At 43.7% G+C, this 22,026-nt stretch overlaps 1 protein-coding gene across 10 annotated transcripts in view; it reads left to right on the top strand.

Moving 5' to 3' along the window:
- The first annotated feature begins 4,219 nt into the window (after nt 1–4,219).
- Nucleotides 4,220–22,026, top strand: part of NELL2 (neural EGFL like 2) — a 228,782-nt gene continuing 210,975 nt past the window's right edge. For 4 of the 10 annotated variants that reach the window (XM_065557619.1, XM_008162491.4, XM_008162493.4 and 1 more), the window contains exons 1-2: nt 4,442–5,006; nt 5,448–5,576. In XM_065557619.1, the coding sequence (XP_065413691.1) occupies nt 4,952–5,006; nt 5,448–5,576 (184 nt within the window). In that variant the 5' untranslated portion in view covers nt 4,442–4,951. Of the gene's footprint in view, nt 5,007–5,447; nt 5,577–22,026 lie in introns of all 10 variants that reach the window. The other 6 variants (XM_065557622.1, XM_065557601.1, XM_008162490.4 and 3 more) reach the window with 5 other exon arrangements.

Here is a 22,026-nt window from a genome sequence, read left to right as displayed (position 1 = left end):
AGAACCATGCACTTCTATGATGATCAGAGGGAAGTTGATGATCAGATGGATAGAAGTGTATGTGACAGCTCTGGCCAATTCTTCAGAACACTTCTCTCTACCCACCAACATCACCTGTCTTTTCTGGATTTAGTTTCAGACAAAATCTCCTGTTCTAAGTGCTTATTTTCCTATTTATTGGGATAATTGAGTTATGGCTCTGACTACATTTAATGCAAAGGAAATGCGGTGAGGCATAATCTGTGTAGTGTTTGCATTGGACTCCATATTTCTTACAGTCTCTTCTATAGGTTTAACATATATATTGATTAGGAAGGGTAGAGAGGATTGAGTTTTGTGGGATTCCACATATAGGTGAGATGATGAGGAGTAGCCACCCATCGTAACTTTCTGGAATCTACCCAACAGAAAGGAGCAAAGTCAATACAGTGTGACTCCACCCACTTCTGCCATGTCTCTCATTCGAGTCAGGAACATCTCATGATGGAACATTCAAAGGCTACTAGCAGATTCAAATATATAAGCATAGTTCATGGTTAAAAGGAGATTGTTCACCAGCATGGCTAGCACCAGTGTTGGGTTTGGTTTACATTTTGCACCATTATTACTCTAAATTTCTTTCCTCTGTACTGCTCTGGTTCAGTTAATATACCAAACACAGCGATTGCGTTAGGAAGAGAGAAGCCAGTGCACTTATACTTTTGGGCAACCAGTGGTTGTAATGTCTTACTAGTCCATCAGCTCCCAGATCTTGTGGCTATACAGCATATTCATTTAGGTTGCTCTGGAAGCTTGTCGGCTTCATGTCTCCAGAGTCAAGCCACGAGTGTTGTTCCCTCGCTTCGATGGGCTGGAGGCAGAGCTTTGACTTCATTGTGGAGGAGGTGATGATCTTGCTAGGATAGGGAAGGAATATTAGTGACTCTTATGTCTACTCCTCGGGTGATGATCTGGTGTATTGTATGACCAGTTATGGAGATAGATCATTGCTGGACCAGAGAGAATAACATGGTTGATAAAATGGACATGAGATTTCAAGGCTTTGAGTAAGAGACATCCATGAGGATATGAGAGTCTCAAATGACCATGACCACAGGACACTCACTACCAGGCAGCTGTTCTTTCTGTCCTCTTGAGTGAACTGAAAATCATCAGGATTCCCACACTGGACCTATTCTGTGATTTGAAGATTAAGTGAAATATACATTTGAATATAGATGCAATGTGGATGCAATGGGACCAATACCTTGAGCAAATAGGGCAGAAGGTCTGTGACTGTATTAGAGGTTGTATGGGCTGTAGTACAGGCCAAATGGGTGTTGTGCTACAGCTCTTTTGGATTTGGTTTGGATTTCACCTTTCCAACCCTCCTGCACTGCATATTCAGAAAACCTATTTACTCAGGCTTCATGGAAGAGGAGTGGATTTCCCTTGATGTGAGCAGTTCTCATTACTTTACTTTTTTCACTGCTTTGGATCTGATCTCAATGAGAGCTTTGCCATTGACTTCCATGGTGACCTCTGAGCAAAAAGGAAAACCCCCGATACTCTTTGGTGCTATTTTGTGATTAGTAAAAGGCTGGTTTTTAGGCATGAAAAAATGTCACAGATGACTGTAAAATGCCATAGACATGAATGTGACATTGGCAGCAATCATAAAATGGTGGAGAGTTTGTAAGATTTGATAAACTAATAATATTTTGCACTTTTTTCTTTCACTGACAGTTTTACAAAGGCAAATAACTGTTCTTACCCCCACTTAGAGATGTGGCAACAAAGATGTGGAAATGTAAATATCTTGCACAAGGGAAGTTTGTTTCTGAGCTGGAAACAGAACCTTTGTATGAACTTAAGGTTCATCCTTCTACAGGCAGTGGCCAACAAAAATCTTGTTGTCACAAGGTGCGGCCCTCATCACCAGACTGGTGCCTCTTCCTGGTCATGCTGGGGATTAGCTCGAGGCTGACACCCATGTCCATGGGCTGCGCACCAGCATTTTCTCTGCTCCTGCCTATGGCTCCTCTCTCAGCTCCCAGAACCGCAGCATCCTCTTTGCAGCTCAGCCCTCCAGGTCGGTCATTATCTGTGTTTCCCCCTGCCAGGTGGGGGTGTGTATCTCTGTCCAACAGTCCAGCCACTTCCCTAGTGGTGAGTGAGAGGAGGGGGCCAGGCCCGCCCACTACTCTGGGCCCCAATCCAGGGACCCTGTGAATAGCAGCCTTCTGCTGCTCCTCTGTAACCCCTGTTAATGCTGCTATATTTCCCTGGGCCACTTCGCCATGGCCCCAGCACCTTCTTCGCCCTCACCTCAAGGTACTCAGCTGCTCAGTTCCAGCAGCCAACCACTTCCTGTCTAAGGTGCTTATGGTTCTTTCTGCCCTCCAACTGACGTACTCTGCCCTGCTGGTCCCTTTTATCGGAGCCTGCCAGGCCCGGATTGGTTGCTTCCTGCAACTCCTCCCTGATTGGCTGTGCTTCACGCAGCATCTCTGGGCCGTTTGGAGGACTCATCTCCATTGCTTTTTCTGGGGCAGGGCATAATTAACCCCTCTACAGCTGGGTGGGGTAGGCACTTCATCATACCTATCTTCACGTGTGGAAGTTTTGTTGGGGGAGCATATGTAATATACTCATCTGTAATATTACCCTCTGGCAATCCAGTTTGGATACCAGTTTATCCCTTACACTGAAAGATCACTGCACTGGCTGATGTGCCACTTCATACGCAAGTTTTATTTAATTACTGGAGATGTCTGATTTTTATTATTATTATTTGTGCTCAAAGATCAATCCAAGACTTCACCCGAGCCTAAAAAATGATATATTGGAATAGTACTTAGGGTTCTTACTTTAATATTTTGACACTGGTTCCCAACAAGAACATGAAATAAAGTGGTAAAGCAGCATCACTATCAAACAGTAAGTGGTACAAGAGCTTATTAAAAGATCAGCAGCCCTCGTCCAATGGGGAAATGACAGTTTGCGTTGTTTGGTGTGAGATTGTTATTCACCAGCATTCTCACACCTCGGAGACTTTTCAGTAGGGTATTTTAATAGGAAACTTCCACACAATTTTCCCTGGGAGGCATGCGGGGTATGTGCCTCACCCCCTCTGTAACCTGAGGTAGAGGGATGCTGAGCCCCCTGCCAGTGTCCCTCTTGCTGCAGCAGCCCACCTTGGAAGAAGCTTCGCTTCTCTAGAAGGGTTCCCATTAGAAAAGTTCAAATGGACTTTTCTGAATCTCGCACGCTGTCATGGAAGAGGCATGTCAGCGCCTCACCCGTCCTGCCTGGGCCAGGCCCCTCCAGGACAGCTCCTGCTCCTCACACAGGATGAACCCGCACCTTCTTTCCAGGAGTGCTGCCAGCTTTTCTGCCACCCTAGGCAGCGGAAGGTCCCGCCCCGAAATGCCGCCCCCCCAGAGGCAGTGGAAGGTCCCACCACCAAAATACCGCCGCGGTTGCCACCCCCCAAATTGTAGTGCCCTAGGCGACTGCCTAGGTCACCTAATGGGTTGCACCGGCCCTACTTCTTTCTTATGGCTCCCACTCACACCCCCACGCCACCTGCTATTTCCAGAGCATTCAGGAAGCCACAATCCCACCCTTGCTGAAGGCAGGGCTGCCTGCCGCCTTGCCCTTAGCTAGAGGCCCAGTGGGGTTCTGCAGGGGAGAAGTGCGTTCTCCCTGCCCTACACACCAGGGGCCCACACAGGCTTCCCCTTAATGAGGTGCACGGAGATCATCCCGATGTTCCCTATATTGATGGGATCCCCCATCCCACGCCACTGCCTGTTAGCTCCTCGGCCAGTGGGGTGCAGAGAGGGGAGCTGGGGGGATGCTGGGGATCTCCCATCCCTCGGCCCATTAGCCCCTAGGTGGGGGGGTGCTGAAGGGTAATTGGGGTTCCCCATCCCTCGGCTCATTAGCCCCTAGGTTGGGGGTATCCTGGGGGGTAACTGGTATCCCTATCTTTGCCCATGATTCACCAGGTGGGGGAGGTGCTGAGGGATAACTGGCCCCCCCATCCCTCAATCCATTAGCTCTAGATGGGGGTGGGGTGCTGAGGGGTAACTGATTACTCCATCCCTCTGCCCATTAGCCCCTACGTGGGGAGTGCTGAGGGATAACTGAGGCTCCCCATCTCTCTGCCCATTAGCTCCTTTCTGATGATGGGAGCTGGGGCTCCCCACCCTTGGACAGGGAGGATCCCTGTTAAGGGGGTGGATGGGGCAGCTGGGAGGGCCCCCATCTTAGGCAGCACCCGGGAAGTCTGGGGCTCCCGGCATTAACCTAGCAGCGTACTTGGGGGAGCTGAGACGCGGGGGAGGGGGGGGACGGACAACCCCCATTGCCTGCAGCTATTGGCCCAAGGCTAGGCAGGGCGCCCAGCCCCCCCGCCGCCCCACGAGTGTCCCCCTCCGATCTTGGGGAGGAGACTGGAGCTCCAGCGGGAGCCCGCGAGGGGGAGGCGGCGGCGCCAGCTGCTCGTGAGCCCAGGAGCTGCGCTTGGTAACGGCGGCGAGGCTTGGAGACAGAACCCGTGGGAGCAAGGGCCACAGGAGCGTCTCATCCTCCTCCCCCGCCCCAGAGGAGCAATTTATCCTCTCGCAGCCCGCTAGGCTCTCCATTGTCTCTGCCTGGCGGCGGGACCGGGCTGCGCTTCTCACTCCGCCGGCTCGCTCCATTGGTCGGCTCCGGCTGGCTTGTATCGCTCGCCTCACCGTGTGCTCAGGCAGCAGCACCTGGCTCGTGGGGCGAGCAGGCTCCGGGCTGGGGCGGCGGCTGCTCAGGGTTCAGGAATGATGTGCGCACTGGGGAGGCTAAGTTGCTCGCTCGCCTGTTGGGTCCGAGCTTTCTATTGAAAGAGGAGGCGGCTCGGGTGCGTGGCTCTGAGATTTTGCTCCCAACAGCTTTCAAAGGAGGAATATGGACTGACTAGCTCCGTACCATGGAGTCCACGAGTTGGTTAAGCACCTTCTGCTTTCTCCTCTGTCTGAGGTCAGGTAAGTGGAAGCCCAGAATTTTGAAAAGCAGCACGAAGAAAGAGAGAGACAGAGAGATTAAGAGGAAAAACCAACCAACCTTCCCTCCTCCCCATCTCCCAAATCCCACAACTCTCCCCCAAATCTAGGAAGAAACAGATGGAATTAGAGCAGCCAGTGCGATCTCTCTCTTCACTGCAGTCTGGGAGGGGAACTCACATGAATTTTCTGGCGGAAACTCCTGTAGCTTTTTGAGTCAAAATGGAACTTTATGGCGAGATGTATGTTAAAGTAGGTCATGTCAGTCGGGCTGAGTGCTTGTCTCTCCCAGGCGCTGCTGATTACAGGTACTAGGCTATGAAGGAGCTAGGGGATTAATCGACTTGTTCTCTTTGTTGTTTCTTCACGCTGTCGAAAAGTTAAATGCTCGGCAAATGGAGTAACTAATCATTTCTGGGTCAGTTTTAGGGTTTGGTGTGGACCCCTCGCTGCAGATTGACGTGCTGTCAGAATTGCAGCTGGGAAATTCCATAGCTGGAGTGCTGCAGGTCCAAGGGCTGCACAATGGGAGCAAAGCATTTCTCTTCCAAGGTATCGAGCATCTTTCCTATACTCCAGGCTGGGGTCAACCAAGGCCATTTGAATAATTTCTGAACTTGCTGGCAAATGTGTTTGACTGAACTTTTGCATTAGCTTGATGGCTGACGCTATTCCTGAGGGATGATGCACAGATGATCCATTTTTAACAGCAAGGTTGCTTTCTGCTCTTTAAGCATCATGTTTATTTTTTTCTCTCTCCCTGCCTGCTTTTCTTTCACTCTCTTGCCCAGTTTTTTTTTTGATTGATGGAAACTTAATTAATGTACGGCAGGGACGATGATGGCAGATGGCTTATTTTGTGAGTCGTGGGGAGCAATGAATAATAACAACACACTCTTCTGAGCTGGGGGCAATTGATTTAGCTGGAAAACGCTAAACTAAGCTCCAGTTCTAGCTAAGAAAATACTCACTGAAAGTTTTATGTGAATAGACCAAAATGCTGAAATGAACAGTCCAGAGACTTGAGGCAAGGGGCTAAAAACATGAACATTTGCAGGGAACAAAAGGGTCCCCTTTGAACTGTAATGTTGCACCCATTGTAAGAGAGAAAGAATGAATGAATTTTGGCCAGGTCTTAAAAAATCTGATTATTTCCTATGACAGCCAAAGGAGAGAAGCAGTAGTCTTGTCACAGTTTGAATAAATAAATTTCAGGTCTTAATTCCAAAATAATAAAACCAATGTGTAATCTAGTTCTCATTTTTAATGAAATAATAATGATAAAAAGATCATTTGAACTCATTGGGTTGGGTTATTTTGTCTATACCTGTTAATTTTCAAATGAATTTTTAATTATAGTTTTAAAATGTCATGGGATTTTAAATCAAGCTGCTGACCAGAATTAAATTCTGAGGGAAAGAAATCTCAGCCTTCATTTAAAAAAAAAAAATCCTGAAAGGTGGATGTTTGAAAGTAGGTCTGTCATCTGAAAGCTGCTACAATGTGCTTTTTAAATGTGGCTAAACAGGAGCAGGGAAGCTGGTTCAACATATGGTGGAGTGAGAATAAAGCCCGGCATCACTCTGCAGTTTTAAAACATAGAGGATTGATTGTTCGCATCATTTGTTGGGTTAGGAGTTTTTACTCTGTTCTGAAACGATTTCTGGTGCAACAGGCAAGAGGTAGTGCTACCCAGAGAGAGCAGTTGTAATTTGAGAGAGGTATAATGTGGGAATAGAAATTCTTTGTCACTTTTGCATTAATAAGATAATCGATCCAAAATCTAATAGTCACTGAAGGGCTTTTTAAAGGGGAATCTCCATAGTGGTGTGTTTCCCTGCTACAGCCAGCATGTGTCACTATGATCATTAACTTTGAAGCATCGGAATAGGCCTTCAAAAAGGAGCGAATTGACACATGCTGTATTTAAACAGAAATGGGCTCATTATTTCAGAGCTTCGACTTCTACATGAATGGATAGTTCTTAGAATGGCAACATGTTTGTGTGGCTCCATGGTTTAAGTCCTAAGATAGTTTTAATGTATAGCTAGTTATTCCATTTTAAGGCCCCATCCTGTTTTCATTGTGGAAAAAAGTCAAAACTCTCATTAACTTCAATGGTAATAGGACTGGCCATTTTCAAGAATAGTCCATTTTATTGTATATTTTCCCAGTGTTTGGAGAAACAGATTATGAGGGTGACTAAAAATCACTGGAGGTTTTTTAACTACTGCCTTTCTCTTTGTGTAACTGCAATGTAGTTCCCGGATGTGTTGCCAATCTAATCAGATACAATGCTTCTGTTAAAGGTCAAGGACCCTAAACAAATGGGACCGATAGGACCTTAAACTTTCAGGCTTTTTATTATTGTGGTTCTTCTCCCTAGTCCCCTTATTATATCTAATAAAAATACTTTTGTCTAAAGTGTTTGCTGAGGGCACTCAGCATCTCCTGTGAAGCCTTCAGCGCGTTGCAGGATTGGATACTTTTTTCCATTGTTATATGGCTACATGACTGATTTTCTTACAATAAAGACAGTCTTCTCTGGATGGACAGACTTACATTTTTCTTACAGTATGGCAATTCCTATATTCCTAAATGCAAGTATCAGACCAGTGGTCTATTTAATCATCTTCATTCTGGTCTTAGAGAATAAAGCACTGGGCGAACGAGACCATCTTTACTTCCTATATATGAATTTGCTGAATGCAAAATTATTGATTTTATTTTCCTCAGCCTTGCCAGGGCCATAGTCAGAGACCTAAATCCTTAGTCATATTCTGAAAGAGCCAAATAACAGAAGTGGTTAAATGAACAGAATGAAAGAATCCTGGATTCTTTACTAGCTCTATGGGGTCTCTCTTCCCTCTCTTCTTCTCTTCATATAGCTTAACTACATGAGATTTTGCTATTTTTTCTATCAAGAGTGTCTTTGGGCTACACCTCAGTTGGTGTAAATCAGTGTAGCTTCTATTGATTATTTGTTAATTGTGTTGCTCCTCCTATTGAAGTTCTTGGCAAAATTGAATGGGAGCAGAATCAGGCCCTTAATTCAATCCTATTCAGAATAAATATTCTTGTTACATCTATTTAAAAAGCATAAAAGAACTGAATGCGGAATGTATCATTATCTTTAAACATTTCAGAACAGTGGAGGCATGAATAGCTAACAGTCACAGGACAATTAAAGAAACAAAAGGGAAAAGTGAATGTAACATAGTGGTCTCTCTCCTGCAATCCTTACCTGGAGAAAAAGGCATTTAGATGTAAGTGGGAGTTTTGCCTGAGAAGAGATTGCAGAATTGGTTCTTGAATCAATTTTTAACACAGGATTTTTTTTTTGTCCTAATTAAGTATTCAGATAAAATTTTCTTTCAGAATTAATTCTCATAGGCACCTATATTCCCAGGAGATATAATTTACTAATGGATTATGAATCTAGTTTCAATCTTTCATGGTCCCTTCAGTAGAATCTAGATTGCACCATATACAATTTCAGGTTAAAAAATAATTCGACATTCCAAATTCACAGCCACTAAGACCCTTTTATTCTGTGTCAGTCTGATCCTGCACTATTAAAGTCATTGGTACTTTTGCCATTGACTTCAAAAGGATCAAGATCAAGCACTATGTAGCTACAAGGGTTTCCATCACTGCAGAAATGTAATTGCACCATAATTGTAAGTACTTCACTGTTGCTGATGGAGCACACATTTTTAAATAGAAAATGGCGGAAAGTCTTCTTCTAAAAAGGATGGTGTTGCTAAATATGGATATATACCAGTCACCAAGCAACCAGAAACACAAGTATGGCAAAAACTCTTTTAGAGGAAATGCCCGAATCTTGTAAACCTTGGGATTTCATACAGGTTGACTTGAAAGGCCAACAACCAAGAACACCAGCTGGAAATCGATATTTGCTGGTTGTATATGACACCTCAAAGTATATGGTGGTGCAGTCACTGAAGGATAAAAGGACTGAGACAATTACGGCTGCGTTGAGGAAACATGTAGTGTTGCAGTTCAGCCGACCAAGTTGCACCTGGTATAAAGGAGTCACTCTGTGCTTGGGAATTAACAGCTCATACCTTTAAGGAAACTCCACTAACTCCATTGTCTGTTTTCACATTTGTAATCGCAGGGACGTGCTGGCCGCTGTTTCCCGCAGCTCCCATTGGCCCAGAATGGGGAACCGTGGCCACTGAGAGCTGCGACCGGCTGGCCTGGGGATGGTCAATGTAAACAAAATGTCTCGTGGCCCGCCTTTGGATTACCCTGATGGGCCATGTGCCGAAGGTTGCTGACGCCTGTGCTAAACTAAGGGACCATTCAAGGTGAAGTGGCCTGTTAACCACCGGGTGAACGAGACCATCTTTACCCAAGGGGTGTTAGTGAGTTACAGATTCTTGTAATAAACCATAAATCCAGGGTTTTTATAAAGACCATGATTTTTAGTGTCTAGCTAAGTTATGCGTTTTAAGCTCCCGGGCTCGTTTTTTGAAAGTGTTATGCAGGTTTCCTTTGAGGATGAGGGCTGATAGATCAGATACAGAGTGATCACTTGGGAAAAGTGTTCATCCACAGGTGATAGGGTGTTTTTGTCTTTTATCATATTCCTGTGTGAGTTAATTCAAGAGCGTAGTGATTGGTTTCACCCACATAGTTGTTATAGTGGCATTTAGTGCACTGGATGAGGTACATCACATGTTGTGTCTTCCTAGTATTTCAGAAAGGGCAATCCCCCCTCAGTAGTCTTATAAATATTTGCATGACTGTGTATAAGATCCATGATCCACACTAGGAATCTGCTGGTAAAAGGCTTTGACATCACCATCTAAAACACCTAGGTACTATGCTGTTTTCTTATCAGTGCACTTGATCACAGTGATCATTAGCTCAAAGTCTGTCAAGTACTCGCAAATTCCAGTCTCATCTGCATAATCAGTAAATTGCTTCTCAGGCAAAAGTGCTTTTGCCATGTTGAAGTATCAGTTGTAATATTCGCTTATAGCAACCAAAGGACATATTGGGACATTGCAAGGAACAACTCTGGTACCCCAGGCAGGACTATATACAGACTGTGTTGCTCAGGGGTATGAAAAATCCACACCCTTGAACTACATAGTTATACTGACCTAATCCTCCCAGCACTATGTCAATGGGAGAGCTTCCCCTCTTGGGGAGGTGGATTAACTACACCAACAGGAAAAGCTCTCCCATGGGCGTAGGAGCGTCTTAAGCACTACAGAGGTGCAGCTGCACCAATGCAGCGTTTTAAGTGTAGGCCTGCCCTAAAACTTCCCATGGAATCACTTGCCAATCAGATATAACAACATAATTTCAAAACAAAACAGCAATTGAACAATAAGATAACATTACAGCACAAGCTGTTAGTGGATGTGCTATCTTCACTGTTCATTATAAAGGCCTTTGAGATCCTTAGGAGGCAGGCATTATATACATGCCAGATATTATTATTAATTATACTTCTTCCTTTATAAGTACACAGTATGATATAGTTTCCATAGATCAAGGAGGGCGAAAGAAGATGCAGCCTTCCTCTCTGCAAATAATCAGAATTTCATGACTGCAAGAGTATTTGTTGCATTTTGAACTGCCCTTCTTTATCTTAGGAATTCAATGGACAACTACAGCCTGGATTAGAGACTAATGAAAAGTTTGAACATTATGGGTTTGATCCTGCCAAATGCTGAGCTTGTCAGAGTCCAGTAAAATACTTACACACATACATAATCCCATTGAAGTAAATTGTTTTCACTGCTAATAGAAAATTGTGTTCTCAGATTTTAGCACCAAAATAAGGACAGTAGGTGTAACTTAGTTTCTTTAAACCATTACTGTGAGTAATACTTTTGTATCAATCTGTCTCTGAAGTTCAGGGTCTGTATCATTTATACTCATCTGGTGTCCAAAAGCCCCAATCCCTTTGCACTGGGTGCTGCACAAACACCAATGACCAGACAGTCCATCATGGACTCCTCTTGCATCAAGTTACAGGAGACGTTCAGTGGGTGAACAGATCACTCTACAGCATGTAAAAATAGGCATATAAAAAAGAGAATCAAGGAATGGTGCTGCATGATGTTTGTGTTATTATTGGAGGGAAGTCTAAGGAAAGTATATATCCATCAAAGGAAAGAGAAAATAAGAGGACTGACAGAAAAGTGCAATCAGACAGTTAATAAATACTGGAATGTTTTTGGCTGTAGTAACTTTATGTAAGATAAATGTAAAAAGAATACGAAAGAGTAGAGAGACTTGTCTACACTACAGAGGAAATCTGATCGAAGCTACGCAATTTGAGTTACGTGAATAGCGTAACTCAAATCGACGTAGCTTAGATCTACTTACCTCAGGGTCCAAACTACGTGATGTCGACAGGAGATGCTCTCCCATTGACTCCCCTTACTTTTCTTAATCTGGTGGAGTACAGGAGTTGACGGGAGAGCGATCTGTGGTAAATTTAGCACGTCTTCACTAAACCCACTAAATTGACTGCCGATGCATCGATTGCTGTGCGTTGATCCCCCAGTAAGTGTAGACAAGCCCTTGTGATTGGAATGCTGGATTTCGGAGCTCATTCAGAAAAGCAACTAGTTTCTTCGGTTGAAATATTTAGCATTTAAGTGTTTGTAGAAAAAGCCCAGATATATCTGACAAGCAGAAATGGTCCTGGTGGCAGTATATGGTAGGTTCCGATGAAGAATGACATGTGGTATAAAACACAAAAGAGCAGATTTAATCTGTCAGTATGAATTATGAAATGACTTTAGTACTACTGGCTTTTGAATTGGCCAAAAAATAAAACTAAAATAGGCCAATTTGTACAATGGTTCATCATGACTATATGGATAGCTAGCTCAGTATATATAAAGGTTAGCAGTACACTATTGCAGTTTATATGTACTTATTATGTGTCCCTGGGTTTCCCGTCAGAAGGAGCATTGTGTTTTGGTCTGTAATTATAGCTCCTCTCAGTGCCAAATAAATGAGTTAGAAAGAAACTTTAAAATGAAATAAGCTTTCACGTATGTAGAAATAGGTTTCATGAAGATTTGATTCTGGCTTTGCACTTCACAAGGTTGTACTTGTAGTATCATTCCCTTTCTAGTTTTGGAGAGATTGTGGTTTGTCTCTATGGAAGTAGCAGGGGGTTGGCTCTCCCTGGAGGCTAGGGCTGTAAGTGTGAAGGCTATGTGCCTCTGTACTAACTCCTGGCTCTCCCTGGGCCCTTCCAGTCAGGGCCGGCTCTAGGCACCAGCAAAGCAAGCAGTTGCTTGGGGCGGCATATTTGCAGGGGCGCAAGAATCCAGCATGGGAGCTGAGAACCAACAGGGAGCCCTGGGAGCTGTACTTCCTTGGTTAGCTCCCTGCCGATAGAGCCACGCCTGGAGCAGGGAAAGAACTACATTTCCCAGCATTCCCTCGGCCATTAGTAACAGGAAAGGGAGGGGGAAGGAGTATGGAACTGAAACCTGCAGCTTGCTGTGAATGGTAGGGACAAAGCCAGCTCTAGGTTTTTTGCTGCCCCCCACCCCAGCCCTGGGCTTCCCCCTCACCCCTGTGTTGCCCCAGCCCTGGACTCTCCCCCACTCACCCCCCCTGCCGCCCCAGCTCTGGCCCGCACCTGCACCCCTCTGCTGCCCCAGCCCTGGGCTCTCCCCCCCTCTGCACCCTCTGCTGCCCCAGCTCTGGTCCGCACCTGCACCCCTCTCCGCCCCAGCCCTGGGCTCTCCCCCCCCCCCACCTCCTGCGGCCCCAGCTCTGGCCCCCACCCGCACCTCCTGCTGCCCCAGCCCTGGGCTTTTCCCCCTGCCCCGCACCCTCTGCCACCCCAGCTCTGGCCCCCACCTGCACCTCCTGCCGCCCCAGCCCTGGGCTCTCCCCCAAAGAAAGAATTGGGTGGACTAAATGGACAGTGCCGCTCTCTATCTGAAGCCTAGCAAGGGAGGTACGTGGATCCCTCTAGAATTTAAAATTAAAAGTAAGGGAGGGGAGGCTCTACTAGACTGGGCAGCTTTAGATACAGTACCAGGCACGTAGGAGGATTTCCACTTCTGAGCCATGGAAGCAGAAATTGACTTTTCTTTTCTGTGCACATCCAAAATTCCTGCTGAGTGACCCGCCCTGGGAGCGAATTACCAGTGACCCAGAGCTGCGGCGGAAGGAGGGTGCAGTTGCGGGGGGGAGAGGAGAGAGCCCAGGGCTGGGGTGGGGGGCAGCCAAAATTTTTTTTTGCTTGGGGCAGCAAAAAACCTAGAGCCGGCCCTGCTTCCAGTTCCTTAACAGCATGGTTCCTGCAGGAGGACACTGTGTGTGGGAGGAAAGGTAGGGTTTGTGCAGCGTAGGGGGAGAAAGCAGATAAGTCTATGCTGACATGGACACAATAGTTTACCTGCCAAAATTCTGTGTGATTAGGGTGGGCGGGGGAGATATGATGCCAAAGAGAGTAGCTAACCCTTTGTGGTTTCCACAGCTTTGAGGAAGGAGGAGATGATGCAGTAGGACTGGCATTTCTCTCTTTTGTACCTCTGCCTGTATTCAGTGGAGTTCATTTCCATTGTCTGTGGAGGGGGTGGGGACAGGAGGGTTAATATAGTTTAGAATCTGGTAATTAATTCAATTTCAGTTACTTCTCCTACCACTGCTGTTTAATTGTATACCTATAAGTAACAGGCATTGTTGAATTCTAGGAATACTTACAGTACAGAAGTGAGGGTGCCGTAGTACCATATCAATTCCCTTAATAATCAGTTGGGGCTTGATTCTGCCAGAATGAGTAATACCTAATTCTGCAAGTAACCCTATTGATTTTAATAGGACTACTCATGGAGGAAGGTACTGTTCCCATAAGAATGTGAGAATGGGTCCCTTCTAATTTTAGGAATATGAGCAGGAATCTGTGGGACTCAGATTACAATCTGGACAAACCTTCTTTTGTCTAAGAACTGCTTTTTTCCATAGCAATTCTGTTAGCTGGTTTAATGTAAAGAATTACACACCATTTACACAATAACTGTTGGCTAAAGCTATTCACTTACAGCTATAAAATAATCATAATTGCTATTGTACATCATTTCCCTGTTCTTGAAGAAGGCCCACATGCCAACTTAATAGAATCTCAAGAAGAAAATTCCTAACTTGGCTGATTGTATCTCTAAACACATAGGGCTCAATTCAGTATATTTGCATGAAAACCAGAGAGAGCTGAGTATGGCACATAGCTCCAAAGTATGCAGTGTAGGAAAATACATGCACTCAGTACCGGTATATTCAAGTGGGAGTGTAAATTCTTGCTTAAATTGATGAGGGAGGCTATTGAGTCAGTCAGAAGAATGAAGGCCAGCAAGTGGAATGGGCATCTCTCTGCATGTGACAGGACACCTAGGCAGCTGGTCAGTAGCAGATAAGCATAGATGGCAGTCACCAAACAACCTCTGTTGAAAGTGTAGCAGGACACAATGGACTCAGCTGAAGTAAAATATCTTATGTTGACAGCAAAATCACATCTGTTTTACATACGGTATAATGCATGACATCTTGATCCACTATGTACAATGAGATACAGGGGATAGAGACTTCTGTGCATCTGGTACCCGTCAAATGCGTTGCCTCCACATTGCTGCTCAACACTCCCAGAGCAAAGAGATGGCAACGTGTGGGTGAGGTGTTGCCACTCTGTGTGTAATTGTTTTTCTGTAATCTATCTCTGATTGAACACGTGGTCACCAGAGAACAGCTTTGACCAGCTATGTAAGGGTTTTTGTGGGTTTTCACAGCAATCATGTTCAACTGGTCAGGGAGAACGTAGGAATTTCCTGCACAGTACCTGATACTCTGGGTCAGTGCCTGAATGTATTTTTCTTCCCCTTACCCACACCCAACTCCAGTGTCTGCTGTGTGTGAAAGCACAGGTATGATATAAGGAACAGGGTGCCTGAACATTCCTGTGGTCCAGTCCTGCCTATCCACTTTTAACTCATATTGCCCATAGACACGGGATGGAAAGGTAACTGTAGAATTGCTTGCTGAATATAGAATCTGTCACAGTTTCAGGCTGACTGTACTTATATTCCTCCTTCATGGTCTACTTCAGGAATGCCCAGTCAGGTCTCAGACCTCCAGCCACCACCTATCTCTGGTCAGGGACCTATGTCCCACTCCCTTCTGAGCAGGGGTTTTAAGGTTGCATGGCCCTTTGTCTTACATTGTACTATCTCCAGCAAGCCAGTCTGCCTAATGGCCAGCACCTGGGCTTTGCTTCCTCTCTGAGGGCCATGATAAATGTGATTTACCAGTAATCCAAACAGCTCTTTCTGAGCAAGCACATTTATTCATAGGGAAAAAGCATCACAGACAGAACATTAAAAAAACCAATAAACAGATTTAAATGCACACTAAACATACCAGGAGTCACCCATCAGTCTTATGGGGGCCCTGGTAGCAGGATTGAGGCCCCTTTGGACAAAAGTTCATGTCCATTTGCTGGCTCAGAAAGAAAGCCCTGTGCCAGTTCAAGCTCACCTTTTTATACCAAAATCACTTTCTTTGTGTGAGTCTATGGAATATCCAGTTTGAAACAGTATATGCAAACCTCTTCAGTGTTTCATTAGCAAAGAGTGAAGCTGAATGCAGGTTACATAGAACAAATGGAACTTTGATGTGGACACAGTGACAAAATGAGGACAGATACACGCACAGAATTAAGCGTCAAGCCACAACTTTTGGTAAATTTGAACACAGAGAAGGGGTGCTACCCACCCATCACCCATACTCTCCTATACCAGGCACTTAATTGGTTCCAGTGTGGGGGTTACAGGACTCCTTACCGTATAACCTATAACTCAGGGTAGGCTTTCCTCAGCCCATTCCACCCAGGACTCAGCTCTCTCTGGGTCCCAGCACCCTCCTCCCCATGAGGGGACAGGGGGTGGGGACCACGGCCTACAAGGGCCACAAGGACTCACCTTGACCTGCAAGGGCCACAAGGTCTGACCCTATCCCATGAGCCTGAGATCCATCACCAAAATTCCAGGTCTTTTACTTCTCTTAACCCAGGCCCCCATGGTTTGTTAGATCATGAGAGCTGGGGAATGTGGCCAATCAACACCCCTCCCCCCACAGCCAATAGGTGCCAGAGACTCCTGGGGGGAGTATCTACCTAGTGTCCCTTAGTGAGTGTCTCCCTCCTTTGCTGCTGTGACTGTCCCCCTTTCACCACCAGCCCCATCAAGTTCCCCCACCTGTTGAGACAGGTGCATGGCATTTATTAACCCTGTGCATTGCTTTCTCCATGTGGCCTAGCTCCCAGCATTCCCTGTTCCACTGGTGTCCATTCAATAACAGTCCCTCCAGGGAACCTGGATTCTCTAACTCCAGTTCCATTGATCATGATACATGTCGGGGGTGGTACCTTTCTGGAGTTGTTTGGTCTCAATGACTCACCTTAATAACCTGCTGTTTTTAGTTTCTGGAGGATTTGTGGTAATCCTCCCCCATGGAGTAGAACACAATTGTACATAAACTTAATAAAGTGGTCCCCAAAGATACTTCATGTGGTTGCAATATCTGTCACAGAGTGTTTTACTTCACACAGGCCAGATATTTTCCGTGTGGAAGTGTTACACTTAAGAATTTGGCTGCCTCCTGTGTCTCTCAGGCAGGTAAAGAGTTGAGCTCATAATGTATTTAAAGCCAGTATAGAAGAGTTTGAGATTATATTTGGCTGTCATGGGAAACTCCCCTTTCATGTGGTTACTCTTCAGATCCCTATGGTTTGTCATGTTTCAATATCTCTCAGGTTTCAAATTCAGCACAGCAGCCAATTCTGTCATGTTAAAAGCTCAAGGGAGAGTTGTGTATGTCATGAAGCACTAGAAAATATTTCAGTGCCCTGATCTGAAAGTGAGTCCTTGTCACTTCTCCAGGGTCCATCTGTTTTATCTAAATGCCCCTTTAGCTTTATCTCAAGCTCTAAGATATGCTAATATGCCCATCACTATTGTATCTAATGGTTTTGCCCTAAAAAAATAGACTTAATACGATGTGAAGGGGGCTCCAATATGATAGTGGCACTCTTCGGTTAGAGGTAGCAATAGTTACATTGCTTTTCCATTATAAACGCTTATTTGGATATTTCAGGTGATTATAATAGTCCTAAAAATAACAACCAAATTTGTTGCTAACATAACATGATTAAGGTTCAGCCTGGGAATATGTGTATTTTTATTAAACTTGAAAAAAAAGTATTTTAATGTGTAGGCTTGCAGATAAAAAATAGAAAGTGGTTTCAAATGTTATTTTGTACTACTGTAATTCAAAAATGTCTTTTTTGGTTCAGCACTGCACCGCTTTAGTCTGTTTGCTGAACCTGAGGAGTTGGGAGACAGCTGTGTAACATGACTTTAGAAAAGTGGATTTTGTACCCAACCAGCAACTGTTGACAGATGCTAGTCTTAATGGAAGGCTAGAGGTAGCATAGCATAAAACATGAATAGAATAGAACAGAACTCTGAAAACAATGTTCATGAGGGTTTTAGCATATAGATTGAACATATATTTGCAGCAGCAAAATATTGAGGGCAGACTGTCATGTTTACAAAGGAGCTATTACAATCCATATTGTAGTGATCCATAAATTGTGAACTCTTTTAGTGAAATTTGACCTGATTAGACCACAGCGGCTACAGTTTATGGTGGCAAGAAAACTCATCATAAAGAAGGCTCATGTCAGCCTCGACAACATAGACTGTATTGTAAAAGTCCCTAAAGGCAAATACGTAATAAACCAGAAACATTCCAAAGGAACTTTTGTGGCTTTGAGGTTGAAATCTGTGTTTTAATAACTCTTTAAATACGTATTTGCATAATGGACCATTCAAGGGAGTTCTTATAATTACTATCTCCGGAACTAATATCATTTGGACTTCAAACATCATCACCTGTAAAAGTCTTAAAGAACCAAGAGGAATAAGTAGGTTCTCTGGTCAATAATCCTCTTTAAAATTTTCCTGAATACAATTTATTTTAAAAGTTGGGGTATAAACAGATTAATATAATGGACCATGTGAGGTCTGGGGGGAGGGGGTTTGCTGCAAGGGCAGAGGCAGCCAGTCATGGAGCAGGAATTTGATTGTTGGCTTTACTGAGACCACACCTGCAATTTGCATTCATTTCTGGGCTCATCCATCTCAAAAAGACATTGATATAAAGCAAGGAGTGCAGAGGACAACAATAAAAATGATTATATAGCAAGGAGGATTGACTTACTAAAAAAGATTAAAGGAACTAAATATATATCGCTTGTCTAAGCAATGACTATGATGTAAAATGATAACAGTCTACGAGTTTTAGAAGGTTGTAAATCCCAAGAAGGAAGGAATTATTTAGTATTCTGAAAGGTGAAACTAAGAATAATGTAATGATATTAAGAAAGAAAATTTCAAATAACAATTCAGGAAAGTCTTCCTGACAGTGAGCTATATTACATTGTGGCTTAGTCACTGAAAGGAAACGATGGAAGTCCCCATCACTTTGCTCTTGTAAACGCAGAGTGGAAAAATTCTAGAAAATTATAAGCTAGGTTACAGTCATATTTTAGTGCATTGGGTGGGGACAGACTGGCTGACCTAATAAGCATTTTTCAGTTCTATTTTATATAAATCCATGGTGCTGAAGGATCCGTTAGAGCATAGTGTGTGTGTGGGGTGACTATAGAGGTAGATTTTTAAAGATATAAAGGGGAATTAAATGCCCAACACTGATTAAGATCAAAGGGTTTCCCTTTGTGCCTTTGAAAATCATTCCCATAATTTTCATGTATTTTAGAGTTTACTTTAAAAGTATTTTACATAAAACTGACATAATGAACTAAAACATACACATGCAAAGAAAATCAAAGTTCAAGCTGCTGTTCTAACCTTTGTTCATCCTAGGGTTGTAGATTGAGCATTACTTTTAGTACCTATGATAGTATTCGTTGGGACTGGTAAAAAAAATGTCAAATAAAACATTTTCCTAGAAAAATGGGTATTCATTGAAATCTGACTTGGGCACAATTTTCCATCAGAAAAAATCAAAACTAAATAGTTTGTGTTTGGTCAATATTAATCTCTAGTTTAGTGTCTCCTGGGAGCTGTAGTTCTGGTTCCCTGATGTCCCCATTCTTCCCAGGGGCTGTGCTCCCTAGCTGGACTACATCTCCTATCACACATAGACATCTCTCCCTCTGCATTTGTAAATCAAAATTTTTCAAACCTTCTCTTTCCACAAAAAGGTTTTATATTTCAACTTTTTATCATTGTTTGGCATGAAAACAAATGTTGAAATAGCAGAGGGGGAAATTCTGGTTTTTGATCACCTCCAAGTCAATAGCTACTGACCCTCCTTAACTTTTAGTAATTATAAGCCATGTCATGTGTTTGGGGCCAGGAAATAAAGATCAGTCTCCATTAACACTTTATTAGTCTCTATTAACACTTTATTCATCAATTTAGATGAAGAAGGAGAAAAACTTTAGCCCTAGTATCTAACAAGCTTGTGGAACCAGTCAATTAACCCTGAAATAGTTACAAAAGAACTACATACCAGGAAATCTGCACACAACAGATACTATAACAATAACTGCCATTGCAAATGTGAGGGGTTAGTTCCAAACAGAAAGTAGCTGTCAACCTACCAAAATAACAGCTATACCATCCTCTCTAGTGTCATATATTATAACTATCTGTGAAGGTCAGTACTATAGGAAGAACTGAAACATCTGCAGAAAACCAGAGAACACAGACTCTTTCTTTAGGATATTCAGAATACTACTGACAGAAGTAACACATACCCACGTGGTCGCTGACAATGAAAAAACACAAAGAGCAACAAACAAGCTTCAGGTGTTAAATCCACCTTGGCAGCCAAATAGGCTGCAACAGAAGAAATGGTTAGATGAACAAGAAGTGACTGGGTGATCAGAAACCATTAGTCTCTGAATCTTAGTGACGCTTGTACATTAACTCATCATAATCTTCTCATCTCTTTGGAGACCTTGAATTTAAATTTTCCTATTTGTGCAGTGTAATAATTGGCTTTATTAGTTTATGGTTATTATTTTTGATTTCTTTCTTTCTTTCTTTCTTTCTTTCTTTCTTTCTTTCTTTCTTTCTTTCTTTCTTTCTTTCTTTCTTTCTTTCTTTCAAAAAGGATACCAACGCCTGCCTTGTGATGGATATAGCCAAGGGGTAGGCAACCTATGGCACGTGTGCTGAAGGCGGCACGCGAGCTGATTTTCAGTGGCACTCACACTACCGGGTCCTGGCCACCGGTCCGGGGGGCTCTGCATTTTAATTTAATTTTAAATGAAGCTTCTTAAACATTCTAAAAACCTTATTTACTTTACATACAACAATAGTTTAGTTATATATTATAGACTTATAGAAAGAGACCTTCTAAAAACGTTAAAATGTATTACTGGCACGTGAAACTTTAAATTAGAGTGAATAAATGAAGATTTGGCACTCCACTTCTGAAAGGTTGCCGACCCCTGATATAGCCTTTTGTAACCCCGATCTGTGATATGAAACTCAGGCTAGGAAATAAGATACATTTTTTAACAACTGTTCTGTGTGTTGTGTCCTTTTATGGTCCTAGTTGTGCTGTAAGACAATGGGATATTTTCCTTGATGTCTTCAGTTTGCGTGTTAGCCTTAGCAGCATTGCTCAATGTCATATTTTTGTTTATTGTTAGGTCAGCTTGATACAATGTGTTCATGTGGTAATATAGAGTAGAGCATAACGTAGTGCATATGCCGCTAACAGCAGCAGTACAAACCAAGACAAGTTTGATTTTTCTCCACAGGTTTAAGGTTTTTCAAAACAGTTTTCTAGATGCTTTCAAGAGTTAAAAATTATCTATACTAGTCACAACCTCCAAATGGAATTAGAGGATGATTATAACAAACAGAAATCCTGCTTATCACTAATACTTCTAAGTCCTTGTTCCAGAATAATGGCTTGACTTTTGGGTTGGCATCAGCCCCAAACAACCCATGAACAAGCTTACTGGCCATGTATTGCAGGAAATATGACAGACGTTCTATATTATCTAACGAGGAAAGCAAACAAAAGAAAGCGTCTTCCAAATTTGCACTAGCTATTAATAAGACTGTCAGAACATAGACTGTGGGGCCATGGAAAACTGGTAATTAAAATAAAAATCATAGTGCAATGTATGTGGGTGGGTTAGGTGGCCTAGTGATTAGCACACTTAGTGCCACCTCCCAGTGGCTAGGTCTTGCAATTCAGGCCCTCCTTTAATTGGAGATACAATGAGGTCAGCAGATGGCTTGGGTCCCTCCTGTAGTAGGGGCAGTGGTAGGGGAGCCTAGGCCTGCCCTCTCCACTGGGCTCTAACAGCGCCTGGCAAGGTGCCCGCTGAGGTGCTCCCTGGGTCACTTCCTACTGTCTGCTTTTCTCCACCAGCTTCCAGTCCATAATAAGGTAAAAAGAAAAGGCAACCAAACTATCAGCCCCAACCAGGCTCAGCATACATTATTATTGCCTCATGGAGGTTTCTCCGGCACCCTTGTCAGGAGCCTTCATGGTAGATTGTCCTCCACCCCAGCACCCCTGCTTCTGCACTGGGTTGTTTCCTTGTCAGCCCTTTCTCCAGTTGGAGCATGCTCTGCAGGGCTGGAGGGGTGGGGCTACCTCGGCCCAGAATTATCCTTTAATTCCACCCCCCCACCCGTCCAGTGTGGGGTTTCCACATCTCATCCTATCACATGCAGACGCCAAGGAGTTTTGTCCTTTCCGAGGAATTTCATTAACACATTAGAGATTGACATTTAATGGCACCCACTCTGTTACAGATCATATACTATATAATGACATAGCTACAGTGAAGGATTGTATCACTGTACAAATTTAAATATACTATTTTGGCCTGATTGTACCTCAGTAAGACTGTAATCCCTGCACTTGCATACTAGTT

The sequence above is a fragment of the Chrysemys picta genome, chromosome 1 (assembly GCF_011386835.1).
Source record: "Chrysemys picta bellii isolate R12L10 chromosome 1, ASM1138683v2, whole genome shotgun sequence".
NCBI lineage: Eukaryota > Metazoa > Chordata > Testudines > Emydidae > Chrysemys > Chrysemys picta.
This window is presented reverse-complemented; position numbering and strand designations above follow the sequence as displayed.